General features: G+C 35.5%; 1 protein-coding gene across 1 annotated transcript in view; it reads right to left on the bottom strand.

The window, feature by feature from the left end:
- Window positions 1–22303, bottom strand: part of CDH12 (cadherin 12) — a 992169-nt gene that overhangs the window by 233601 nt on the left and 736265 nt on the right. Inside the window, exon 3 of the mRNA XM_064596829.1 lies at window positions 17762–18178. Coding sequence (XP_064452899.1) covers window positions 17762–17992 — 231 coding nt within the window. The 5' untranslated portion in view covers window positions 17993–18178. The remainder of the gene's footprint in view (window positions 1–17761; window positions 18179–22303) is intronic.

Genomic DNA, 22303 nt, shown 5'->3' with positions numbered 1-22303 from the left:
CCCTCTCCCTCTGCTGCTCTCTCTCTCTCTCTCTGTCAAATAAAAAGTAAAATCTTTAAAAAAAAAATAAAATAAAATCTAGTCATAATTTTTCTTGGTAAAGGAGTAATCTATTGATCAGAGAGAACAACAAAGCCAAAGAGGAACACTGAATGCCTAAGATATGGAATTGAAGGGGTAGGAGGTAGAGAGGGATGGAAGAAGAAAGGGAGGGAGGGAGAGAAAGAGAGGGAAAGACAGGAAGAAATAGAAGGGAGATATGAGGGTAGAATGAAGGAAAGAGAGTATGCACATATTACCATATGAAGCATTTAGGTTAACATGGCAAAGAGCTAGCCCAAATTTTGCAGAGCATAAAAAACAAACAAATAAAATAAAAAGCCGTTATAGAAAGTATTGATAAAAGTTTCAGAACCACTTTCAGGCAGAATTGGTAGGAACATTCTGCAAATAACAATAAGGACCATGAAAAAAAGAAATGCCAACCCAGCATAGAATTGTGGTACCAGTCGTTTATGCAACAATGAAAATCTGCATATCTAGGAGAAAGATAAATCTATTAATATTCTAAGCAGAAACTAAAATATGTTTCCATTATTTATGAGTTATACATCATGAAGTATACAATTTATAGTTTGTTGCTTTTATTTATGCTTGAATTAACTCTACAGTAATTTGCATATAATTCTCATTAGAGAGTATAGATTCAATCATTGTCAACAAATTCTTAGGTTGGTTTAGTAAGTTTATGAATTAAGTATCTCTGGCTGGTATTGATACATACATATGCTGGAGTTGATATATACATATGCTGAGGATTAGTGGCCCATATCTATTACCCACACAAGCCTGGGGCCCAGAATTTAGGAACTCCTGCAAAATGATTTTTTAAAAATTATTTCTATTGATTGAGCTTTATTTCATTGCACCACTACACACCAAATCATGTCACCCAGTAGTATTTCTGAGTCCTCCTCCTTCCTTGTCCAAGTTCAGCTCCCTCACACGTTGATTTAAATAGTGAGTTCCTATTACTAAAAATTAAGGTCCATTATTACCTATATATAAAGCTACCCTGGGTTTTGTATAACCTCTCCCTCTTAACTTACCTTCCCAACTCCCTTGTCCACCTCTCCCTCTTAACTTACCTTCCCAACTCCCTTGTCCACCTCACCACTGTATTAGAATTAACCACTCATTTCTGTAACCGCTCACATCTGTAACCTAGGTTCGTATAATAATTTTCAACATTTAGTATTATGCTTAAATAATTTCAAATATGTTTGAGTGTGAACCCCTTATGGTATGTCCAACATACAACCTGACATGCAATGCAGATTGACACATATTTGCTTAGATAAATTACACAAATTTAGTAATTTACTGACTAGCGGTGCTGTGATTTTCTAATAGAAAGATTGAGTTAAACTTTCTATTGCACATCTCAGCAGCTAAACACTCCTCAACAACCGTTACATGCATTTTCTACTTACTATATCAGTTCATCTGCTATCCAATTATCACCCTTTTAAGCTGCACACATCTGGAATTAACTTGGTATTGGATTACTGTGACAATTGCAAACTCTTTTCCCTAGTACATTATGAGCAACTGAGGAAATTACAGTCTGTTCTCAATACTTTGTTTCCTGTGGAGAATTTCTGAAAAAGCTGACAATTTGGAAACTAAAATTCCCTGTTGAGAGTTCACCATCAAACCAACAAATATTGTGAGATCCTCAATCTGCCCCATGTGCACTGATCTTAAAATTAACATGTAAGAGATAATTTTATCACCGCTGTTCTTACTGAACTCTACGGCATAGTTTCTCAAAGTATGATTATCGTAGACATCTAAATCTGATTCATGAGGGTTTCTTGTTAAAAATGTAGATGCCCATAGCCTAACCCAAGACCTACTCATGCTCTGTCAGGCAGGAATCAGAGAGACTTCTTTTCTTACTCTTGTAACAGTTACTCCACATAATGGTGATAAACCCTACATGAGTCCTGCTTTAGGTAAAGAAGAGATCACATAAAATCTGACATTTATTGGGCAGAGACATGAATGACTCCTCCAGATTGAACAGGGTCCTTCCCACTGCCCCTCTCATGGTATTATTTGAACTCTCTAATTCTGAGCTTCTTACATAGGATACACTTAATAATTAAGCCTGTAGTTACTATTTTTTTTACTATGACAAAGTCAATTCAAGGAGAAACTCATCTAGATTTTAAGCAATACTCTTTTAAAAATAAAAAAAAAACTTATTGAGTTCCATTTTTAATGAAATACAGTATTTTTTGTTCTATAAATAATATCCAATATCACTATACATAGTATACTATAAAGAATATACGATTGGGAAGACAAAGATGATTCTACGTCAACTTTCTTGTTGTTGTTAAATAGACCAAATCAACATGGCTAATTTCAAAGAGACAGGGGCTTATCCCTGGCTACTATACTCCACTTACAAGAGCAGTGTACCTTGGCTACCTACATCATTTCTCTGTGTTGTTTTGTCATCTCTGTAATAATAATACACACGTGACAAGGTATAAATTATTACAGTAAAAGAGCTTCTAATCTTTTCCTCTATTACCTACAAAGATAATGCGGGTCTGGATAACTTCACTCATTTCTCTTCCTTTGACCTTTATGCTTGACCTTGAATTAGGAAACCATTTCTTGGGTATTTGTGATGCCGCATCAGACAAAAAGAGAGTGAGAGGAAATAGTGGACGAGAACAAGAGCTGGAAAACATTTCTCAGAGATTGGGAAGGGTGTGGTTTGAAAAGAGCTATTTTGGGCGAAGCACATAGAGGATTTTAGAGAGAAACTTTTAAGACTTTTAAAAGAATATTACTTTAGGGGCTTATGTGTTTCGCTAATTGTTTCCAAGAACAGAAAGTAAAGGATTTGAATACTATGAAATTTCTCTTATCACATCGAATATTTTCTTTTAACTGCAATTCTGCCCTGGGATTTAAACACGTGGGTCACAGCTTCATACATTTCATAACCCTGTGATTAAAAATCTTGTGAGGAGTCAAGGAAGTGATGCGTGAAGCGTCCTCAGCACTTCACTCTGCACAGGCAAAGCACAAGTAAAAATCAACAATGCTATCTATTAAATTTTATTTTTCTTTGATTTTCTTCATCTGCCATCATCTGGTTTAAAGTATATTTCTGCTACATCATTCCCACATATCCTCACAACAATGAAGGAATAGGAGTTTTGTTTTATTTTACAATCCATTGGTTTCACTTCAATAAACATAACTGGCAACCAAAAACTGTGTGTGATTATCTTCTGCTTTCAGCCAGTGTTTGTGAATATTCTCTTGGGAATTGTTCACCTGTGACAGCCCACCCTGCCTCCCCCTGGTCTTCCTTCCATTCACAAAGACACATAACCAGTTGTGTAGAGGGGCAGACCTGAAATTTAATTTTGACGTGTGTGTGTGTGTGTGTGTGTATACAGACATTGAAGCAATATTTTTGCTTGCCTGTTTCACCATGTTGCTTTCTAAGGAGACAAGAAAATAACAAATTTTACTGATTTTGTTTTGATTTGCAAGATTTGTTTTTCCTTAACAACCAATAAATTGTATTCAAAACTTGTTTTGACAAATGGTATGTATGTTTGGTGTTTTCCACATCACTTTCCTTGTCAAGCTTTGTGGAATCTTTAATAGACACTCATTACATTTGTTAAATCTATCTTAAATTTTTTGGAGCATGAGAATTAGTTTATAAGTACTCTATCACATAAATAAGCAAAAAATAAAAATAAAAATAACAAATTAACAACATAATTTCCAACCAGGGGACTATTCAAAACAGAGCTCAAAACCTCTTAGAAATATATCATTGTATATTTTGCCATATAAAATTTACATAGCAAAATGTTTTATACTTGCATCATTTTAAAATGGATATCTGAAGGTTTTCTTATCTCCAATACATTTATTTATTTAATGATTATATTTTTAGTTTGTTTTTCGTTTAAGAAATAGGAGAATCTCTCTTATTAAAAAAAAAAAAAAAATCATCCCGGATAAATGAAGAAGGACATCTGAAGTACTACTCTGCATTTCTGATTCATCTAGAAAAAAAAGAGTGGTGCCTTATAAGGCTTGCTCCAAAGCTCTTCATTTCTAATGAAACATAAACTCCCTTAGATGTTCTTTATCCAATAATTGAGTAATTGCGATGTCCTTATTCGGGGACTGAATTAACATATGTCTTAAGTTACAGCCCATTCAACAGCATCTCTTTATCTCCTTGAAAGTGACAGCAGGAGAATGAATAATATGTGTGATGCTATGTGCCTTCCCAGAGCTTTTCACCAACAGCCTTGTTTCATTTGGGAGCTTGCTTTACTCTATGTTAACACGCTTTATGTGTCAGAAAGCATTTTAAGCACTGTCAAATGTCAAATGTTTAACAGGCAGGCACACCTTCCCTCTACCACAGTGACTATTATTCTGGCTTCATAGTCAGGGTGATCTACTTTTGGACCCCAGTTTTCCAATTTTATGTTACCTGTGACAAATGACTGAACTTCGCTTCTACTTTCTTATTCTTAATATGCAGAAAACAACAGTACTCCCCTCTTGGGTGTACAGAGAGAATTGATGATGAATAACTCCTGAATACTTTCCACATACAAATTAGAAAATATTAAACAATAGTGCAATTCTTGTTAATACTATATCTCACCTCCTACATTGACTCTGTTATCCCCTACTTCAAATGAGTTCTCAAATGTATCCATTCTTATCATTCCTAAGCCTTGAACCAAAGCCATAGTCTCCAATGCCTATGTTCTTATCTCTTTTTTCTTTAAATATTTATTTGTTTTATTTTAGATAGATAAAACATGAGCGGGAGAAGGAGAGAGAATCTCAAGCAGATTCTGTGCTGAGTGCAGAGCCCCACACGAGGCTCAATCCCAGGGCCGTGAGATCACAACCTGAGCTGAAACCAAATGTGGGTCGCTCAACCAACTGCACCACCCAGGCACTCCAGTCCCTATCTCTTTAACACCAAAATTATTATTTTATAGCTGGTAAGAATAACCTTCCTCTGCTATTGTGTCATTTCTCAGAAGCTGGAGTAGTTTCCAAGAGTATCAGGGTAATCAAATTGGGCTAGAACTTGGAGTACTTAAACTTGTTATTTTAAAAATTCTTGTCCTTTACTCAGTCATGCTCATCTATCATAATGTGGTTTTTGCAAAAACGATCCACCTTGGTCAAGGACACTTTTTAGTCTTCCTTTGTACTTTACCTCAGAGCTCTAATATAGGTCTCTTGCACTAAACACCAGAAATCCTACTCTTTCAAAAAACTTTCCTAGAATTGCCATCTCCATTCTATTATCTTATTCCACCTTCATTGACTCAAATTCTATAAAAGTTGTAGATAATTCATAGAGACTTATAGTTAAATTATCTCCCACCATACTATTAGTGGGTACCTGGCAGAGTTTTGATTTTCATATACTTTAGCTTGAAAAATTTCAACTAGAAACTTCCAAATTAGTTTCTGCTTTCCCAGAAGAAGACTAGGATTTACCTTTAGACCAAACTTTTTCTTAGTTCTAGAAAGAACAAATAGCATGGTGTACTTCAGTTATGCAGATATGCAGTACAGAACTTCACTGATGTGAGGGCAAAGTTTTCTAACAAGACATTTTGGTTTGGCAGGGTCTGCCCAAGTCTTAGCCGATAATCATTGTTAAAATTAGATTGAACTCTTCTTCTAGTTACCTATTTCATCTGAAAGTTCATAAGAAAGAAAAAAAAAACAATAATTTTCTGGCAGTAACATGGAGGCTCTTAATGTGATTAAGTAAGTCAGGGTCTGAAGAGCCCTTGATCAAGGCCAAATGGTCATAAAAATAAAGGTGCCCCTAAGAGAAAAATCACCATAATGACCAGGAAAATTCTGTGTCAAAACCAATAGTAGGGACAATATTATTATTTTAGGCCTAGAATGCAGCCGATTCTAGATGTTCTGCCAATCAACTGCAATGCGCATGCCCCGGGCAAAATAGCTGTGTGTATGTGTGTGATTTCGTAGAGCCCTAACAATGTGGTCAGAGCCTCTGAGGCCCAGGCAGTTTTCTAAATGATATACACACTAAGGTAGCCATATAATTTGTCATCCAACAAGAACACTTTTGAAAATAAAAATGGGTGCTATTAATAACTTTACTTTGACATCAGGCATAACCCTAAACCCAAGTGGATTATTGCTTTGCATCATGTGGAGAAACCTTGGGCTTAGAGAGTCAGCAGAGACCTGTTTTGCAAGGCCAGTTTGTCTTGGGATGAAGACATTGTTGCAGCCTGCCCATCACTCCCTGCAGAAGCAGCCGCATGGGATACTGACTCATGACATGTGCAAGTCACATGGAAAGGACTAGAAATCCCAGTCAATTGGTACATGGAGACTTGTTTTCTTATAGTCTCAAAATAGCAAGTAAGAATCACCAGATTTTGTAGGTCTGGATTTTTGAAACCTGGTACTTAAGGGGAGCATACTGAAACCTTAATTTTTACTCCTGACAATATTCACCCAGTCCTAGTTCACATTTTACTTATCTAAAATTCTCACAATCCCAGCTCTTATCCATTTATCTATATCTTCTTTGTTCTTCAAAATTCTCACCCAGGAAGCATCATGTATTAAGAGCATACATAATTATTTTTCCATAAGCAATCATTTTACTTAATTGAACTGGAATATTTCCCTATTCAGTTACATAATTATTAATTTAATAGCTACTCTTGATCATTGTTTGATCCAAAAAATTTCACTTAGTAGTATGTATTCATAGCCATTAATAAAGACATCACCTTGGAAATACAAATAAGACTATCCTTCAAAACAGATTGAATAGTAAAAATTAGATAATTATTTCTTAAATATATTCAATGCCTCATATAATAACTAAAGTTTGATACTTAATCAAAGATTGTATGTTACAGAACAATCGAATCAGTGGAGGCAAAAACTAGAGATATTCTCGACAAATTAATGAGTGCATGTTTGCACATACTGATAAAATTATATGTCATAACTAATACTTCTAAACTTTTCATTTAAACATTGGCATTCTAAAATATGAAATCTAGATTTCTTCCATGAAATGCACAATTCAAAAATTTACATAAAATTACTATGCTGGACACCTGAAAGCTTGCACAAACACTCTGTGTGATTCCAGTTACGTGAATGCAGTGGCACTACATGAAGGCAACTGTAGCTTTAAGGAAAACATTCACTGTTCTAATTTGTAGACAGTTGTGAAACAAAGAAAAAATGTTATCGGGGGCCTGCGAGGCTCAGTCTGTGGAGCATGAGATTCTTGATCTTGGGGTTGTGAGTTCGAGCCCCATGTTGGGCATAGAAATTAATTTTTTTTCATAATCATGTAGTGGATAATAAAAATATTTAAAATATTTCCCTATTTGGTGCTCAAAATATTTGGTGCTAAAATATTTTAATCAAAGAAAAAATTACTGGAGGGTTGGTTTTGAATCATTTCTTATTACCTGGCTTTATTTTCAAAGTACACTTTTCCTTGTCTATTAATTTATTATTATTATTGTTATTGACTAATTAATTGATTTTGCTTTTTTTTAAGATTTTATTTATTTATTTGACAGAAAGAAACACAGCGAGAGAGGGAACACAAGCAGGGGGAGTGGGAGAGGGAGAAGCAGGCTCTCCGCTGAGCAGGGAGCCGGACGCGGGACTTGATCCCAGGACCCTGAGATCATGATCTGAGCCGAAGGCAGATGCTTAACAACTGAGCCACCCAGGCACCCCTGATTTTGCTTTTTAAAGCTACAATACTTGTCCTTTGGGGATGACCTCAAAAGTTAAAACAGTAACTGACATGGTCAATACAACTGAAATTCCATCTTTCCATACTAACAATTCCTTGTTTATTGTCTAAGTCTACTCAACAGAAAGTTGTATTTAGAGCCTTTTATATATCATGGGAAAATACCATTGTCTTCTTTTAATGCCCAGCACTTTGAAAACAACATTATGAATTACAATCTCAAATTCTTTATAATAAATGGCGTAAAATGCCATAACATCCTATAAATCTCTGGTCATTTCAAAATTCAGTAGCACTGAATACTTTGTCAAATATAGAGAAATTTAATTCTATATAACTCTCCACTTTTTATCATAATAAATCAGTTTGTATGAGGCTATCTCCCAAACAATTATTCATAACAAAGCCTGAAAAATAAGTTATCTCCTAACATCTAGATAAGAAAAATATGTAGGTACACTGCAAAGGTTATACTTACTGAGAAGATAGTTAATTTGTGAAATTAACATCACTGAGAGCCCGAATTAGACTTGAGTTCCACCCTCCATTATATTTATAATTCTAAGTCCAGATTCAGAATGAAAGAGAATACATACTCTGAGAGGAATGATTTTTTTTTTTTTTTAAGTTGCTTGGAAAAAAGAGAGGGAGAAAGAGAAGAAGCCATCATTTGACTACTGGAAAAGCAATTCAGTAGCTTACCTAAGTATTTTAAATTGTTTCTAACTTTACTATGTCACCACATTACATGGTGTCACCTTAGTAAGGCAACACCCTATAAGCATTGGGAGACACTTCTTCATCGTCTCTCACAACCCTGCGGGTCTTTCACAGAAAGCACTAAATGTCCTTTTTTTCAAGACTCTGTTTTCAAGAATGTATATATAGCAAATAACTTTGAAAAGTTGAGATAGTGTCTTCTTCCAAAGGAAAGGACAGACATGCTTACTACCCAGTAAAATATAGGTAATGTCTCCCTCCCAAACAAAGGGCAGGCATTATCAGGCTTCCTCTCTATAAATGCAACCGGCTGAATGTGCTGGCATCCATCTGGGTCTCTTTTTGCCCATATGGTACATGGGGCAATGGGAACTGAGTCAATTATGCAGATGCTCATGCTGCTTGCTGTGCTGGGAGCAATAATGTCCCTTTTCTCTGACCCAGTCATCTCAAGTTCTCTTCTAACATCCATGAAACTGTGGGGGACTAACAGGTTTTTTTTTTTTTTTTTAAGATGTTATTTATTTACTTATCAGAGAGAGGGAGCATAAGCAGGGGGAACGGCAGACAGAGGGAGAAGCAGGCTCCCCGCTGAGCAAGGAGCCCGATGCGGGGCTTGATCCCAGGACCCTGGGATCATGACCTGAGGCGAAGGCAGACGCCTAACCAACCGAGCCACCCAGGCATCTCAAGACTAACAGTTCTTGATGGTTGACATAAAACAATAACAAGAAACGACAGCATGCTTTAATGAGTGTGAGTATGCATTAAAAGTCTACTCTAAAGTGTTGCACTGATATAAGCTCTATAGAAAATCCCCTTTATGCAATCTCTATGGAAAATTGAGGAGTAGAAAAGATATGCTTTTATCATAGTAATTTCATATGTTATTCATATTGATTAAATGTCAGTAGGAATGAATTATGTGGTACCTCATGAACATTATGTGGTACCTCATGAACAATGAAATATATAGAGATGGTATTTTTATGACAGTAGTTTCTCCTTTTTCAGAGTTAAGAAAGAGGAATGATTCTCACATACACATATATTATGTTAAAAGTGTACCAAAATAATCCATTTATATTTCAAGCGTATGTTTGAGTGACATAACTCTGACATATATTCACAAAGTCAATATTGTTAGAAGAGAACATTAAATTCGAAATCTTTATCATTCAGATCACTCTGCAGTCCCTCTTTTTCTGTTACCTGTTCATATGGGTGGCCTTTCCAGGTACTTCTCCAATCATTACATTGGGTCTAGGTCTTACCACCTGATACAATATACAAGTTGTAGGGGTTCATCAATGTTAGCCACAGAGAGCCCTGTTTCCCAAAGAATCCAGCTAGTATTTTATAGGAAGAAAATGTCTAAACATACGTGCACATATACACACATGCACCCACAATTAACTGTATTGTAAATACAGTTAATTTGTGACAAATGCATTTAAGATCTTTCTGATGAAATGTGAGGTAACACTACATTATTAGTCATATGAATGGACACACATGTGCTTAAGTAGTTTCATGTGGATCATTATTACAAGACCTGGAATTAGAATCAAATTCTCCTAACTCTTTATCCTAGCTTTTAAGTAGCTATATCAGGCAATATCCACATATAATACAAAGAAATGGTTTGAAGAAACAGAAGGATGGAAAGATAATTATAGGGAAGGTGGAAAGACACCAGCAGGAGTAGGGGGAGAAGAGAAGCAGAAGAAAGAAAAAAGGAGAAAAAACAATAAAAGTGAGTCTCAAATCTTCATGCTGTTCATGCTATTTTTGAAATGCTGTTTTTAAGGATGCATATATTGATCTAAAGAGTTGAATTTCATTCAAGGTCCTGCCAATTCAATTAAAGTAAACACATTAAACCTTTATGGGACAGCTATTATGAACAACTAATATGCTAGAAGCAAGAAATAAATTGTAAAGGAGAGAGAAAAACTGACATACAATGGGCATTAACTGTTTGATAAGAACTTTAGTATATTGTGTTATTTATTTGTTCAGATTCCATGTCCATTTTCCTCTTAAATGTATAGCTATCTAATCATATCCAAGATGACTATTTCAAACACAGCTTCATTTTTTGAGAGAAACTATAAAACTAGAGGTATGTTTAAGACCAAGGTGGGCAATAAAATATCAGGTTTACCTAAAAAGGCTTTAAAAAAGAGCAAGAATGGCTCCTTCTGTTTGTTTGTTTGTTTGTTTGTTTGTTTGTTTTGCTACAGAATGTGCAGGTAGCTAATGATGATTTGATTAGCATCAAGGTTAAGCCATTTGACAGCAGAATGGATTAGAAACAAGATCTTGAATTAGAGTACTTGAATTCACTGCAAGGTTCTCAGGTAAGTAAGTGAGGCCAGAGTCAAGAGGATGCATTCGATTTTGTTTAAAGATTGGGTTGATATTATGAACACTGACTCTCAAATGAACAAGAATTACTCTGATATCAAAAGCTCAAATTTTAGGAGTAAATTGCACCATGAAAATAGGCTTCTCAAAAAAGCTACATGACAAAACAAAACAAACAAACAAACGAAAGAACTGCATGACTCATGAGCCAGATAGATAATAGATAGATAAAATGTCAAGCCAAAAAAATGCATTTTAAATGTGTTACTATAACTTTGTAATATAATTTACATTTTTATTGGGTGCAGAGGGTTATATACATGAATCAAAATATCATCCTAGTATTGTGTTAGCTTACTTTATTTTTAAATATTGTATTAGTTTAGAAGAAATTCTGTAGAGACAAATTATTTTTGCAATGCAATTAGATCTATTTTAATTAATAGTTAATAAACTATCATGCTATCTCTTCTTTCTTTTTTTCTTCTTATTATTTATTTTACTAATCCAAAACCAAATTCTACCTATAATTACAAAAAAAAGAAAAGAAAAGAAATTCTATTGCCATTGCCTTGACTTATATCTGCAACTCTTCCCTGAATCCCTAGCTTGTTGGCCTACCCTGAAGATTTTGGACTTGAATCTCCACAATCGTGGGGGAGCAATTCCTTAAAATAAAATTCTCTCTCTCTTTGACTCTCCATACATATACGTATAAATATACATACATATGCATATGCTTTTGCATATGCATTTACACATACACACACATACCCTGTTTCTTTTGTTTATCTGGACAACCCTAACTAACAGGATGCCAATCAGATCAAACCAGGCATATAAATAGGGCATAGATCAATGTCTTTCAACTATACTTTTGAAATCTATTGGCTGTACCCATTCCTTTCATCTTTCTTTAAGGTGTAAAGAAAATCTTTAAACCATTTTGACAAAGGTCACCTCTGGCTCATTGACAAAACCAGAAGAGGCTTTTTCAGTCATTATTTAATTTGACCGATGAATTTCATTCCTTACTTCCAAAACTTTCAGTTTATTTTCCATTGCACTATTTAATATTTGTGTTTTGCTTCTTATTAAATAGATCTACCTAAGTCTACTTCATTTGCTTTTCAGTTAAAAGTCAGGGTTCACATACCTTCTCTGCAATTTTTCCTGGAGTGTGTTACCCATTTGTGTGATTTTGACTACCAGCAGTATACCATTTACTCCTATGTCTGCATCTCTAACATAGGCTTCTTTTGTGAACTCTAGATTAACATATCTAAATATCTGTGAGATACTTCACCTGGGTACATCTAAGGAGGGCTGCCAGGGTGGCTCAGTCGGTTAAGTGGCCGGCTCTTGATTTCGGCTCAGATCATGATTGCAGGACCCCGGCAGTGAACCCTGCATTGTGCTCTGTGCTCAGCACGGAGTCTTGAGGGTTCTCTCTCTCTCCCTCTCCTTCTGCCACTCCCCCTGCTCTCTCTCTCTCTCAAATAAATAAATCTTTAAAAAAATAAAATAAAAGTAACTATGGATGTATAATGCCTGACAGTGATCATTTTGTTTCTTACTCAAGTCCCAAAACTATATCGGATACCAGGAAAACAAAGTCAGAAATCTGAGTCACATAATTTACCATTCCCACTCCTACATTCTCTACATGCTATTATCCACTAATGTTTTGTCTCATCCTTTATATTCCCATGACTGACAGATCTTGAAATATTTTATAATATGTCTATCTTTCAAATTTTCAACTCTAATACCCCATTCTCTTCATTACTTCCTGACAAGCCTATTGTAACCTTCTCCTATATGTTCTCCCCATCTCCATACCTGTCCCCCCACCTCCAATGAGTCTTTTAAATGGCACTTTGAATACTCATTCTACAACTGCAACTCTGTCCATGTGAATCCTCAACCAAGACATCTTTGTGGATTATGACACCTTTAAGAACAAATAATACTGTAATATACAACATGGGGCTACAGTTAATAATACTCTACTGAATATTTGGAAGTTGCTAAGAGAGTAAATCTTTTTTGTTAAATTTTATTTACTGGCGTGCCTTGGTGACTCAGTCGGTTAAGTGTCTGACTTCAGCTCAGGTCATGATCCCAGGGTCCTGGGATCAAGCCCTGCATCGGGCTCCCTGCTCTGTGGAGAGTCGGCTTCTCCCTCTCTGCAGCTCCCCATTCTTGCACTCTCTTGTTCTCTCTTTCTGTCTCTCTCTCTCTCTGTCAAATAAATAAATAAAATCTTTAAAAAAAAATCTTATTTACTTATTTTAGAGAGCGTGAGCGAGCATGGGGAGAAGCAGAGGGAGAGGGAGAGAGAGAGAGAGAATCTCCAGCAGACTCTGCGCTAAACACAGAGCCCGATGCGGGGCTCATCCCAGGACCCTGAGATCATGACCTGAGCCGAAACCAAGAGTCAGACACTTAACCAACTGAGCCACCAGGTGCCCCTAAGAGAGTAAATCTTGAAAGTCCTAACTACAAGAAAAAAATTTATAATGATGTATGGTGACAGATGTTAACTAGACTTATTGTGGTGATACATCTTGTAATGTATACAAATATTGAATCATTATGTTGTACACCTGAAACTAATATAATGCTGTATGTCAACTATACCTCAATTTATAAATAAATAAATAAATAAATAAATAAATAAATAAATAAATAAATAAAATAATACTGATCTTGGTATCAGAATTGAGACGTGATAATACTTTCTGTATTTACCTACCCTAAACGGTTGGCTTCACATTCTCTGACTATATTGAAATATGGTTATCTAAGCCTCACCTTGAATTTTCAAGCCTCAGTGCTTATAAGACTTTCCCTCAGACTCTCTCTTCTGAGAAAAATGGAGTCATCCTTCAAGATGCATCTCAGGTGCTCCCTCATCTGTGAAGGCTTTCTTAAACTGCTCCATCTTCTGGACATAGTCAACGACTTGACTTTGTCTCCACAATCCCTAGTAGGATCTCCTTTACAGTACTTTCAACAGAGTATTGAAATGATTGCTAGCTCTTAATATCCTTATAAGATAACAAACTGTGGTATTTTCTGGTGCAATGGGGCTAAACTTCCTGACTTAAAGTCCTAGTTTCAGCATTTACTGCCTGTTGGGCCCTGGGCCAGTTACCTGACTCTTCTGTGTCTCAATTTCCTGGTATGTGAAATGGGACTACTAGAAATCTTCTTCATGGTGCTCTTTTGAGGATTCCATAATTTTATGAATGCAAAGCAATTAAAACAGTGCCCAAAGTAAGCACTAACCTAAGTAAAGCTTACCGATTATAATTGTAATCTAGGGACCTTCATAACTAGATTGATTCTTACCAGGCTTAACACTTTCTCAAATTGTAATGCACTCAATAAAAAAAAAAATAATAATAATACGTTGAATGAACAGGTGCCTCCAGAATTAGGGTTTAAATATATTTCATTTTTTAATCTTTTTGCCATTTTAAACAATTTAAATTTAAGAATTACTGCTAAGAAAGATCATCCAGAATGATAACTCAATTTCCTAAATTATTCTTTGAGGATAATTGGGCAGCATTTTCTTGATGCACAGCTTTGAGGCTATGATATAACATAGTACTATCCAGACACAGGCACCCAGTTATATATGTTGGTGAGAGCATCCGGCTTACTCTGCGAGTATGTGTTGTGTACATTGTGTGTATGTATGTGTGTCTTTAATGATATGGGGTTTTTTGTTTTGTTTTTGATTTTAGTGGGAACTATGAGCAACTTACAGCATCTGAATTAAAATTTTTGCTGATCAAATTAATTTCTGTGTTATTATGCATCTTACACTTATCCAGGTATTGTCGTAAATCCAAAATGTCTATTCGAGGGAATTATTGGCTTTATCTCCGGACACCCTTATGATTTCTTTGTATATAAAATAAAGTAATATTCATTATAAGCAACGCCACAGTGTGGTCTTTCTTGCAAGAATGTCAACACTGACATCTAAGACGATCAAGATGCTGACTATACATTTCCACATGTATAAATTCTTTTAGATTTGCAGCTAGGTACATAGAACTTTCTTCTCAATAAGTGGAACTTTCAGTAATAGGAGCTGTACAAATTAATGTTTCCCATAGATGCTGGTGCTGTAAAAAACCATAAAATTAAATTTCAAGCTCAATTATAGTAGTTTAGTTTTATTTTACTAACCCACTACGTATTTAACTAATCCACTATGACTGCTATGCTTGGCACTTTTTCATTTTCCTTCTTCCTTAGCCTTGAATTCTATATCATTTATAATATTTTATTTTTTCTGCAAACTGCCTCAATGTCTTTCTAAAAAGAGCAGAAGCATGAATATATTTATATATGTTAACACACATACATATAGTAACTTGAATTGGTCCTGATGTTATCGTATTACTATTCCCACATCTAGATGCACCAAGACAAACTTAATTAAACTTTAATTAGTTTCCATGTGGAAAGGAAACTGTGGCTACTATTGTTTCATTTGCATTAGGAACATGCATTGGGGGAGAGCTACAGGTTTTCAGCACACATTACATATGTATGACTGAAAATAATGTCGTTTTCATTTAATAATAGATCTTAGATCTACTCCTTTAAAATCTACATATAAATACTAATTCATGTTTGAAATGAATTGGATGAATTCTATTCTATAGTAGTAATTACAAAGGTGTGATTCCAGAGTATCAAACAAAATTTGGATATGCAAATTTTGCATATCCTAGGTGAAATGCTACTCTATCTAAGATAGAATAAAAGTCAGTTTCATTAATTTTTCAACAAACAATCTTCTCACTTCAGATTCAGGCAACTAAAGGTTATGAATCTGCTTCAATCAAAACCAGAGAGAATACTTTCTCATTATACACTTGCCAGGAACCTCAATGTGATGTCTAGTTTGCATCATAAGCAGAGCTGAGAATATTAATACCCATGAGGCAGAATTTTAGAGCTATGCTACCCATCCATTTGTCTTAGATTTCAAAACTTGATCCCTATATTCCATTAACTCATAAAAAACAAGTGTACCAGAACAACATGAAATTATCTCACCATAAAAATTATATTTCATGATCATATGGAAGAATCATATAAGCAAAAGGAATGTATACTAACATCGGGAGTTTCCATGTTTTAGAGTGCTTTCCTCAAAATTTTCTGAGAACCTTCTTTTTTCCAGGTCTATTTGTGGGCAGCAATGCCATCTGGTGGGTTGCCATGGGCTAGACTGTATCCATTTCTCCCCCTGAAGGCACTCTCTGACTTTCTACTTAATTTTGGCTTTATCAGATACCCTGGGGAGCTCCAGGACTAATACCTATGGAGTTGTCCCAGGGCCCCATGACCAAGCCCTGATTCCTAGTAGGCGGTCTGTCAAGGAGATTGCCTCTCCTAATGATATTGTGTATTTTTTACAAAATCACTAAAAATTGGACTGCCAGAATGGTCCACAAAGACTGACTTGGCATGACTCAAATTTTATATAGAGATAGATAACCCACAGAAAACATTTGTCTGGGGCCCCATATACCTCAGGGAAACCTTGGCTATGTGTTCATTTTTAACAAAGGTTCTATTTGAAGACCTTTTCCACTGTATTATTCAATAGTCTTTAAACACATTTCTAAAAGGTAAATTCTAAAAATATAGTGCAAGGAATTTAAATCTTGAATGGATTTGTTTCCTTTGACCTACCATTGGAATCTTAAGACTCGTCATATTTCTCATTAGTTTAGGCTTCCAGAGAACTCTGAGGACATTAATGTGCAATAAATACAATCTTCTAGATCAGCTTCCTAGGACTCCTCCTATTATAGTTTTCTATTTCTGTCTTTGGATTTATTCTAAACTCTCTTCAAGCATATATTTTTGTTTTGTTTTGTTTTCAAGCATATATGTTTTTATTAAAACCACGGCAAAATCTTTTAGAAGATTTAAAGACAGTTAACTAACAAAATAAAATATCCATTTTTTTCTGGGAAAAAATAATTTGGTGGCAATGATAAGTTATATCCATTCTATACATGGGTCTAAAATTTTATGTAAGGAAAATAGCAGTAAAGCATAAATGTGCTGAAATGAAGAGTTACCATCAATTATTTTGTGAAAAAAAATTAAATTTCAATAAACTAACAATAAGATTTAAAAATGACATGCTGTGTTGAAGATTGAGGTGTATGTACTTGAGTTTCAACACTTATAACTTTGGCCATAAATAGCTTCATAAATAGCTTGCAAAACATATAATAAATAAATAATTTATAAAGTATAAGCAAGCCACGTCAAATATTTCAAAACCACATTTCAAATGGTATTTCATGTTTTTAAGGGGCAGGGAAAGGAAGACATCCTGGTCATTCAAGGATATCAACAGCAGCTTAGAATATTTATGCCTGGGGACTTTTTCTCTGTCTTCTTCGTAAACAGTTCCAGAACATCTGTGAGCAATAATGTGCTATAACCTTTTTCATGATACTTAATATTTTAACTTCTTGTCTTTAGCAAAGAATCTTAAAAAAAAAAAAAATAGGAACAAAATATATATTAATTTCATTAAAATAACCAGGGAAATTTGAGGTAAAGAATGATTAAATGATGTTCCAAAGCTTACCCAGGCCACTGAGTCAGGAAGAGAAACCAGGTCTCTCAGATTTCAATCCCAGTGTTCTAGTCACTGGTTTGTTCAACTCCTGTGCAAAACATCCATACACAATACACAATTCATAATCCCCCTTGCTATCAAGTGGTTGTCAAAAGAAACGCCATTACCTTTCCAACATACTGAGGCTCGGAGCCCATGTATTCCTCCAGCACAAAAAATTGATTCCATACCCAGCCACGTTTAACTCGTTGGAAATGTGATCGGCGCCCTGGCAGGTGGATAACATTTTCTGTTGGTTCTGTGGCTAAAGTCTGTTGTGGCTGTGGTTGAAGGGGTATTAGGAGACCTCCATCAAACAGGACCCAGAGAAGCAGGGATAAACAGTTCCTTGTAAGCATTGGCAAAGGCTTTCCAACAGCAGAGTAATAAAAACTCCAGCACTTAATGTAGAATTGTGGAATCCAGGTTTGAGGTGTCTGTGGCCTCCACCACTTAACTTTCTGTTTTATTGCAGAAATGATAATGCAGGCATTAATCCTTTTGATGAAAAGGCTTCTGCTGTATTACATTCCATCTAAAGGGACCTATAAAACAGATTAACAAAGATACATTAAATTGACAGAATGACTTGATGGTAGTCATCAAAACTCTCATTGCGTCTGCCAACATTTAAAGAAATAAAAAGGAAAGCCTGGAAAAGACTTGCATTGCTAAATGGTCACTGCTATGCACCCTGCAAATTTGGATAAACTAAGTTTTCTACAGACTTGAAAAAAGCTTTAAGATGAAGCAAAAGGTGTATCATAAACAGAAGCAATTTTTTCTCAATTTAATAATCATTTTAAGGATAAAACACAGATCACTATTTTTAACAAGAACTGGGTTAGAGGAGGGCTTCACAATGTCACCTTTTGACATTTGGGGTTGAATAGTTGTTATTGGGGAGCTATTCTGTGCATGTGACTTTTAGCCACATTTCTTTCCTCTGTTCAGTAAGTGACAGTACCATCGTCCCCTACTCCCAATTGTGACAATCAAAAATTTCTCCAGGCATTGCCAAATATCTCCTGGAAGAAGCAAAATATGCCAAGATTGAGAATCATACATTTAGAGAATAAGAAAAAGAAAAAAAATTAAGAAAAACAAAAAACAAAAAACCCTAAAATTAGAAAATAGAAAGAATCAGTCCATCCAGGAAAGAACAAGATAAATTAGTAAATTTAAGTCAATGAAATTACTGAAATATAAATGACTGATAAATTGTCACATGGTTTTATAAGGCTTTATAAGCTTTAACTTAAAAAGAATTGCTTCTCTAGCCTGGATACATGGGAATTATTTTGTCTCAAATGTGCAGCTTAGAGCAACCTTGGATCCCTACCAGATTGACAACCTCTATTCTGCATTTAGGTAAAGTGAGTTTTGAACTCTTCCTTACAACAAGCAATTCTGTTTTTCTTTCCTTCACTTATCTAAGGTTTATTGAGTGTCAACAAAGTCCTTTATTTATTATACAGTAGATAAGAAAATATACACAATTCTTGACTCTCTTAAATCAGAAACAGAAAACAAATTTAAAAACAAATACAGGGGCTCCAGGGTGGCTCAGTCAGTTAAGTGTCTGCCTTCGGCTCAGGTCATGAGCCCAGGGTCCTGGGATGGAGCCCCGTGTGGAGCTGCCTGCTCAGTGGGGAGTCTGCTTCTCCCTCTCCCTCTGCTGCTCCCTCAGCTTGTGCTCTCTCACTCTCTCTCTGTCAAATAAATAAATACAATCTTTAAAAAAAAATAAAAAATAAAAAACAAATACATAAATGAAACCAAATTTACGAATGCTGTGGATTAAAAAAAAAAAAAAAAAAAGGCCAAACAGACAGACTATCCCTGATAGCACAACATAAGTTAGCAAAAGTCAGTTTTAAGTGACAATTGCACTGAGAACTAAAGGAACAAGAACAACCCATCCTCTGTGAGCAGGCACGGGAAGCATGTGGCTCGAGCTCCAGCACAGTTTTGTGCATTTGGCACTCAGGACTTGATGCCTACAGCCTAAAATTGGAATTTCTCAAGAGCCAAAAATGTTGGAGGCCAGAAATTGTATATAATGCTTCCAAAACAAGGGAACTAAAATCAAAATCAATATATGTTTAATTAAACATCTATGAAACATGGCATCTTGTCAACTCGTCAGCTACGATGCAGTTCAGTGCTCATCCAGTCATATACAACATTACAAAAATTATAATGTGTTCCTCACAAATATTCAAATTTAAACATTTAATGTGGGAATCATGCTTGAAATAAGATAGGAGATGGGAAATATCCAAAAGTTATACTCTGAAAGCATTCTATAAGAATACTCCCCAAAAAAGAAATAAAACAGGATATGATATTTTTTCTGTTGTGTGAAGGGATGAGACCATTAAATGCTGATAAAAACATAAGTAGGCATATATTTAATTGCAGCTTTTCATTCTGGCAAAATAATGCTCATAACAAGTTAACCTCTATTGTCCCATATGGTTACCACTAGCCATATGTGGCTATTTAGTTGAAATGTGGTGATTTGAGATTTTTAACTTATATACCAAATTTCAAAGAATTAATACCAAAATAAGAAGAATATAGAATATCTCAATTTCTTTTTTTTTTTTAAAGATTTTATTTATTTATTTGAGAGAGAGAATGAGATAGAGAGCATGAGAGGGGGGAGGGTCAGAGAGAGAGGCAGACTCCCTGCCGAGCAGGGAGCCCAACGTGGGACTCGATCCCGGGACTCCAGGATCATGACCTGAGCCAAAGGCAGTCGTTTAACCAACTGAGCCACCCAGGCGCCCAATATCTCAATTTCTATATTCATTTGTTGTTGACATAATATTTTGGATATATTAGGCTGAATAAGTATAAAAATGAACTTCACCTATTTTTTTTTCCTTTTTGTTGTGTTTACTGGAAAATTAAAATTATATATGCAGCTCACATTTGTGGTTTGCATTATTTTTTATTGGACAGCACTGATTTAAACAAGAGTTTAAATCACGAACTGTGGTTTCTACTTAAATAACTTATTCTTAACATTCAAAACCAAGTATCTAACATGAACGTGTCATGTCTATGTGACAATACATTTAAGAGGTCAGAGAATATTTGCCACTATTTTCAATAAGCCTGTGTAGGCAGAGTGCATGTATCTTCCTCATCTGTTCTCAAGTTTAAATCACTAACGCCAACATTCAAAGTGTTCTAATTTCTTAACCTTTCCGTTTCTTCCATGCTTCTTCCCATACCCACGGCAATCCTGGCCCAGGCAAATGCAGAGCAGCTGGGGAGATAAACATGAATAGAAGAGATGGATGGCAGGAACTCGGACTTCCCAAACCTAGTCTAGTATATGTAATTAGGTTGTATTTTTGCTTTCTTATTCCGTGAAAATTTTCTCCTCCACTTTTCTGGGAACGTGAAGTATCAAAACTCAGAGTATAGAGAGCATTGACACCTGAGGTTATGTCTTTAAGGAAGTGTCTTTTCAATTTTACATTAGGGATTTTCAATATTGGACATCTGGGTATATTCATCATCGCTGCCACCAGTCTGGTTCCAGCTACCCTTTCCCCTTCGGTGTTAAAGGTGTCCAGATTCTGAGATTTGATCTGCTACTAGAGTAATTTTTCAGAAATTCTAATCTATGGACATCATTCCCCTTCTCTTACACTCGAATGTGTGTCTATAACGTGAGGGGATTGGTTGTAAATGATTGGTAAGTAGAGAAGAATGTGATTATAACATGAAAAGTATGTTGTTTCATAAGCTAATTCCTCAGGACATTAATGATTCACATCACCAAAAATGACAGCCAAACACAAAATATTGTAATAAGGCTGGAGTTAACTGCAGCCATGGAGGACAGTGTGGAATATGATCCACATTTCCCTCATGTTCACATTCTGTCTTTCCTTTGACCTTGTTTGGACACATATTAGCATGACGTGTTCTCCCACTTTTATGTCCAGCCCCACTCCTTTCTCTTTCTCTAAGTAGGCTTAATCTTACTTCTATCCCTGTGATCAAATTACTTTCTCCTTAAAATAGAATATTATATTTAAAGGGAAATTTACTTATTAGTAGTTTCTTTTTGCTACTATTTCCATGAGGATGATGATTGCTAGGGGTGACTACACAAGTTTGGGGGTTTGCACATAATCTTATTTTTTTCCCATGAATCCTGCTTTTTTATTTTTAAGATTTTATTTGTTTGAGAGGGAGAGAGTGCACACATGAGTGTGTGTGGGGGGGGGGAGGCCAGAGGGAGAAGCAGACTCCTGACTGAGCAGGGAGCCCCATGATTTGGGGCTTAATCCCAGGACCCCAGTATCATGACCTGAGCAAAAGACAGACGCTTAAATGACTAAAGCACCCAGGCGCCCCGAATCCTGTTGTTTTAATATAAGTTCTACAGAATACAAAGCTTTTTAGAAATTCACATATCATAGTGTAGTAGAAACATCTGTAATTAACAACATAAAGCCTTCTCACTACACACTGGAGACTTAATGTACAGCATGGTCACTATAGTTAACAATAGGGTTATATATCTGAAAGTTGCTAAGAGTTCATCATGAAATTAGGATTTTTAATACGATATACATAAGCTTAACAGGGCCTACATGATCCACCTCTGCATGAGCCTGGCCATTTATCCCCTCTGCTGGCCA

Source organism: Mirounga angustirostris, unplaced genomic scaffold (genome assembly GCF_029215605.1).
Source record: "Mirounga angustirostris isolate CCGP_5_RB_7025 unplaced genomic scaffold, mMirAng1.0.hap1 SCAF_7, whole genome shotgun sequence".
Taxonomy (NCBI): domain Eukaryota; kingdom Metazoa; phylum Chordata; class Mammalia; order Carnivora; family Phocidae; genus Mirounga; species Mirounga angustirostris.
The sequence above is the reverse complement of the archived record's forward strand: the minus strand, read 5'-3'. Positions and strand labels throughout refer to the sequence as shown.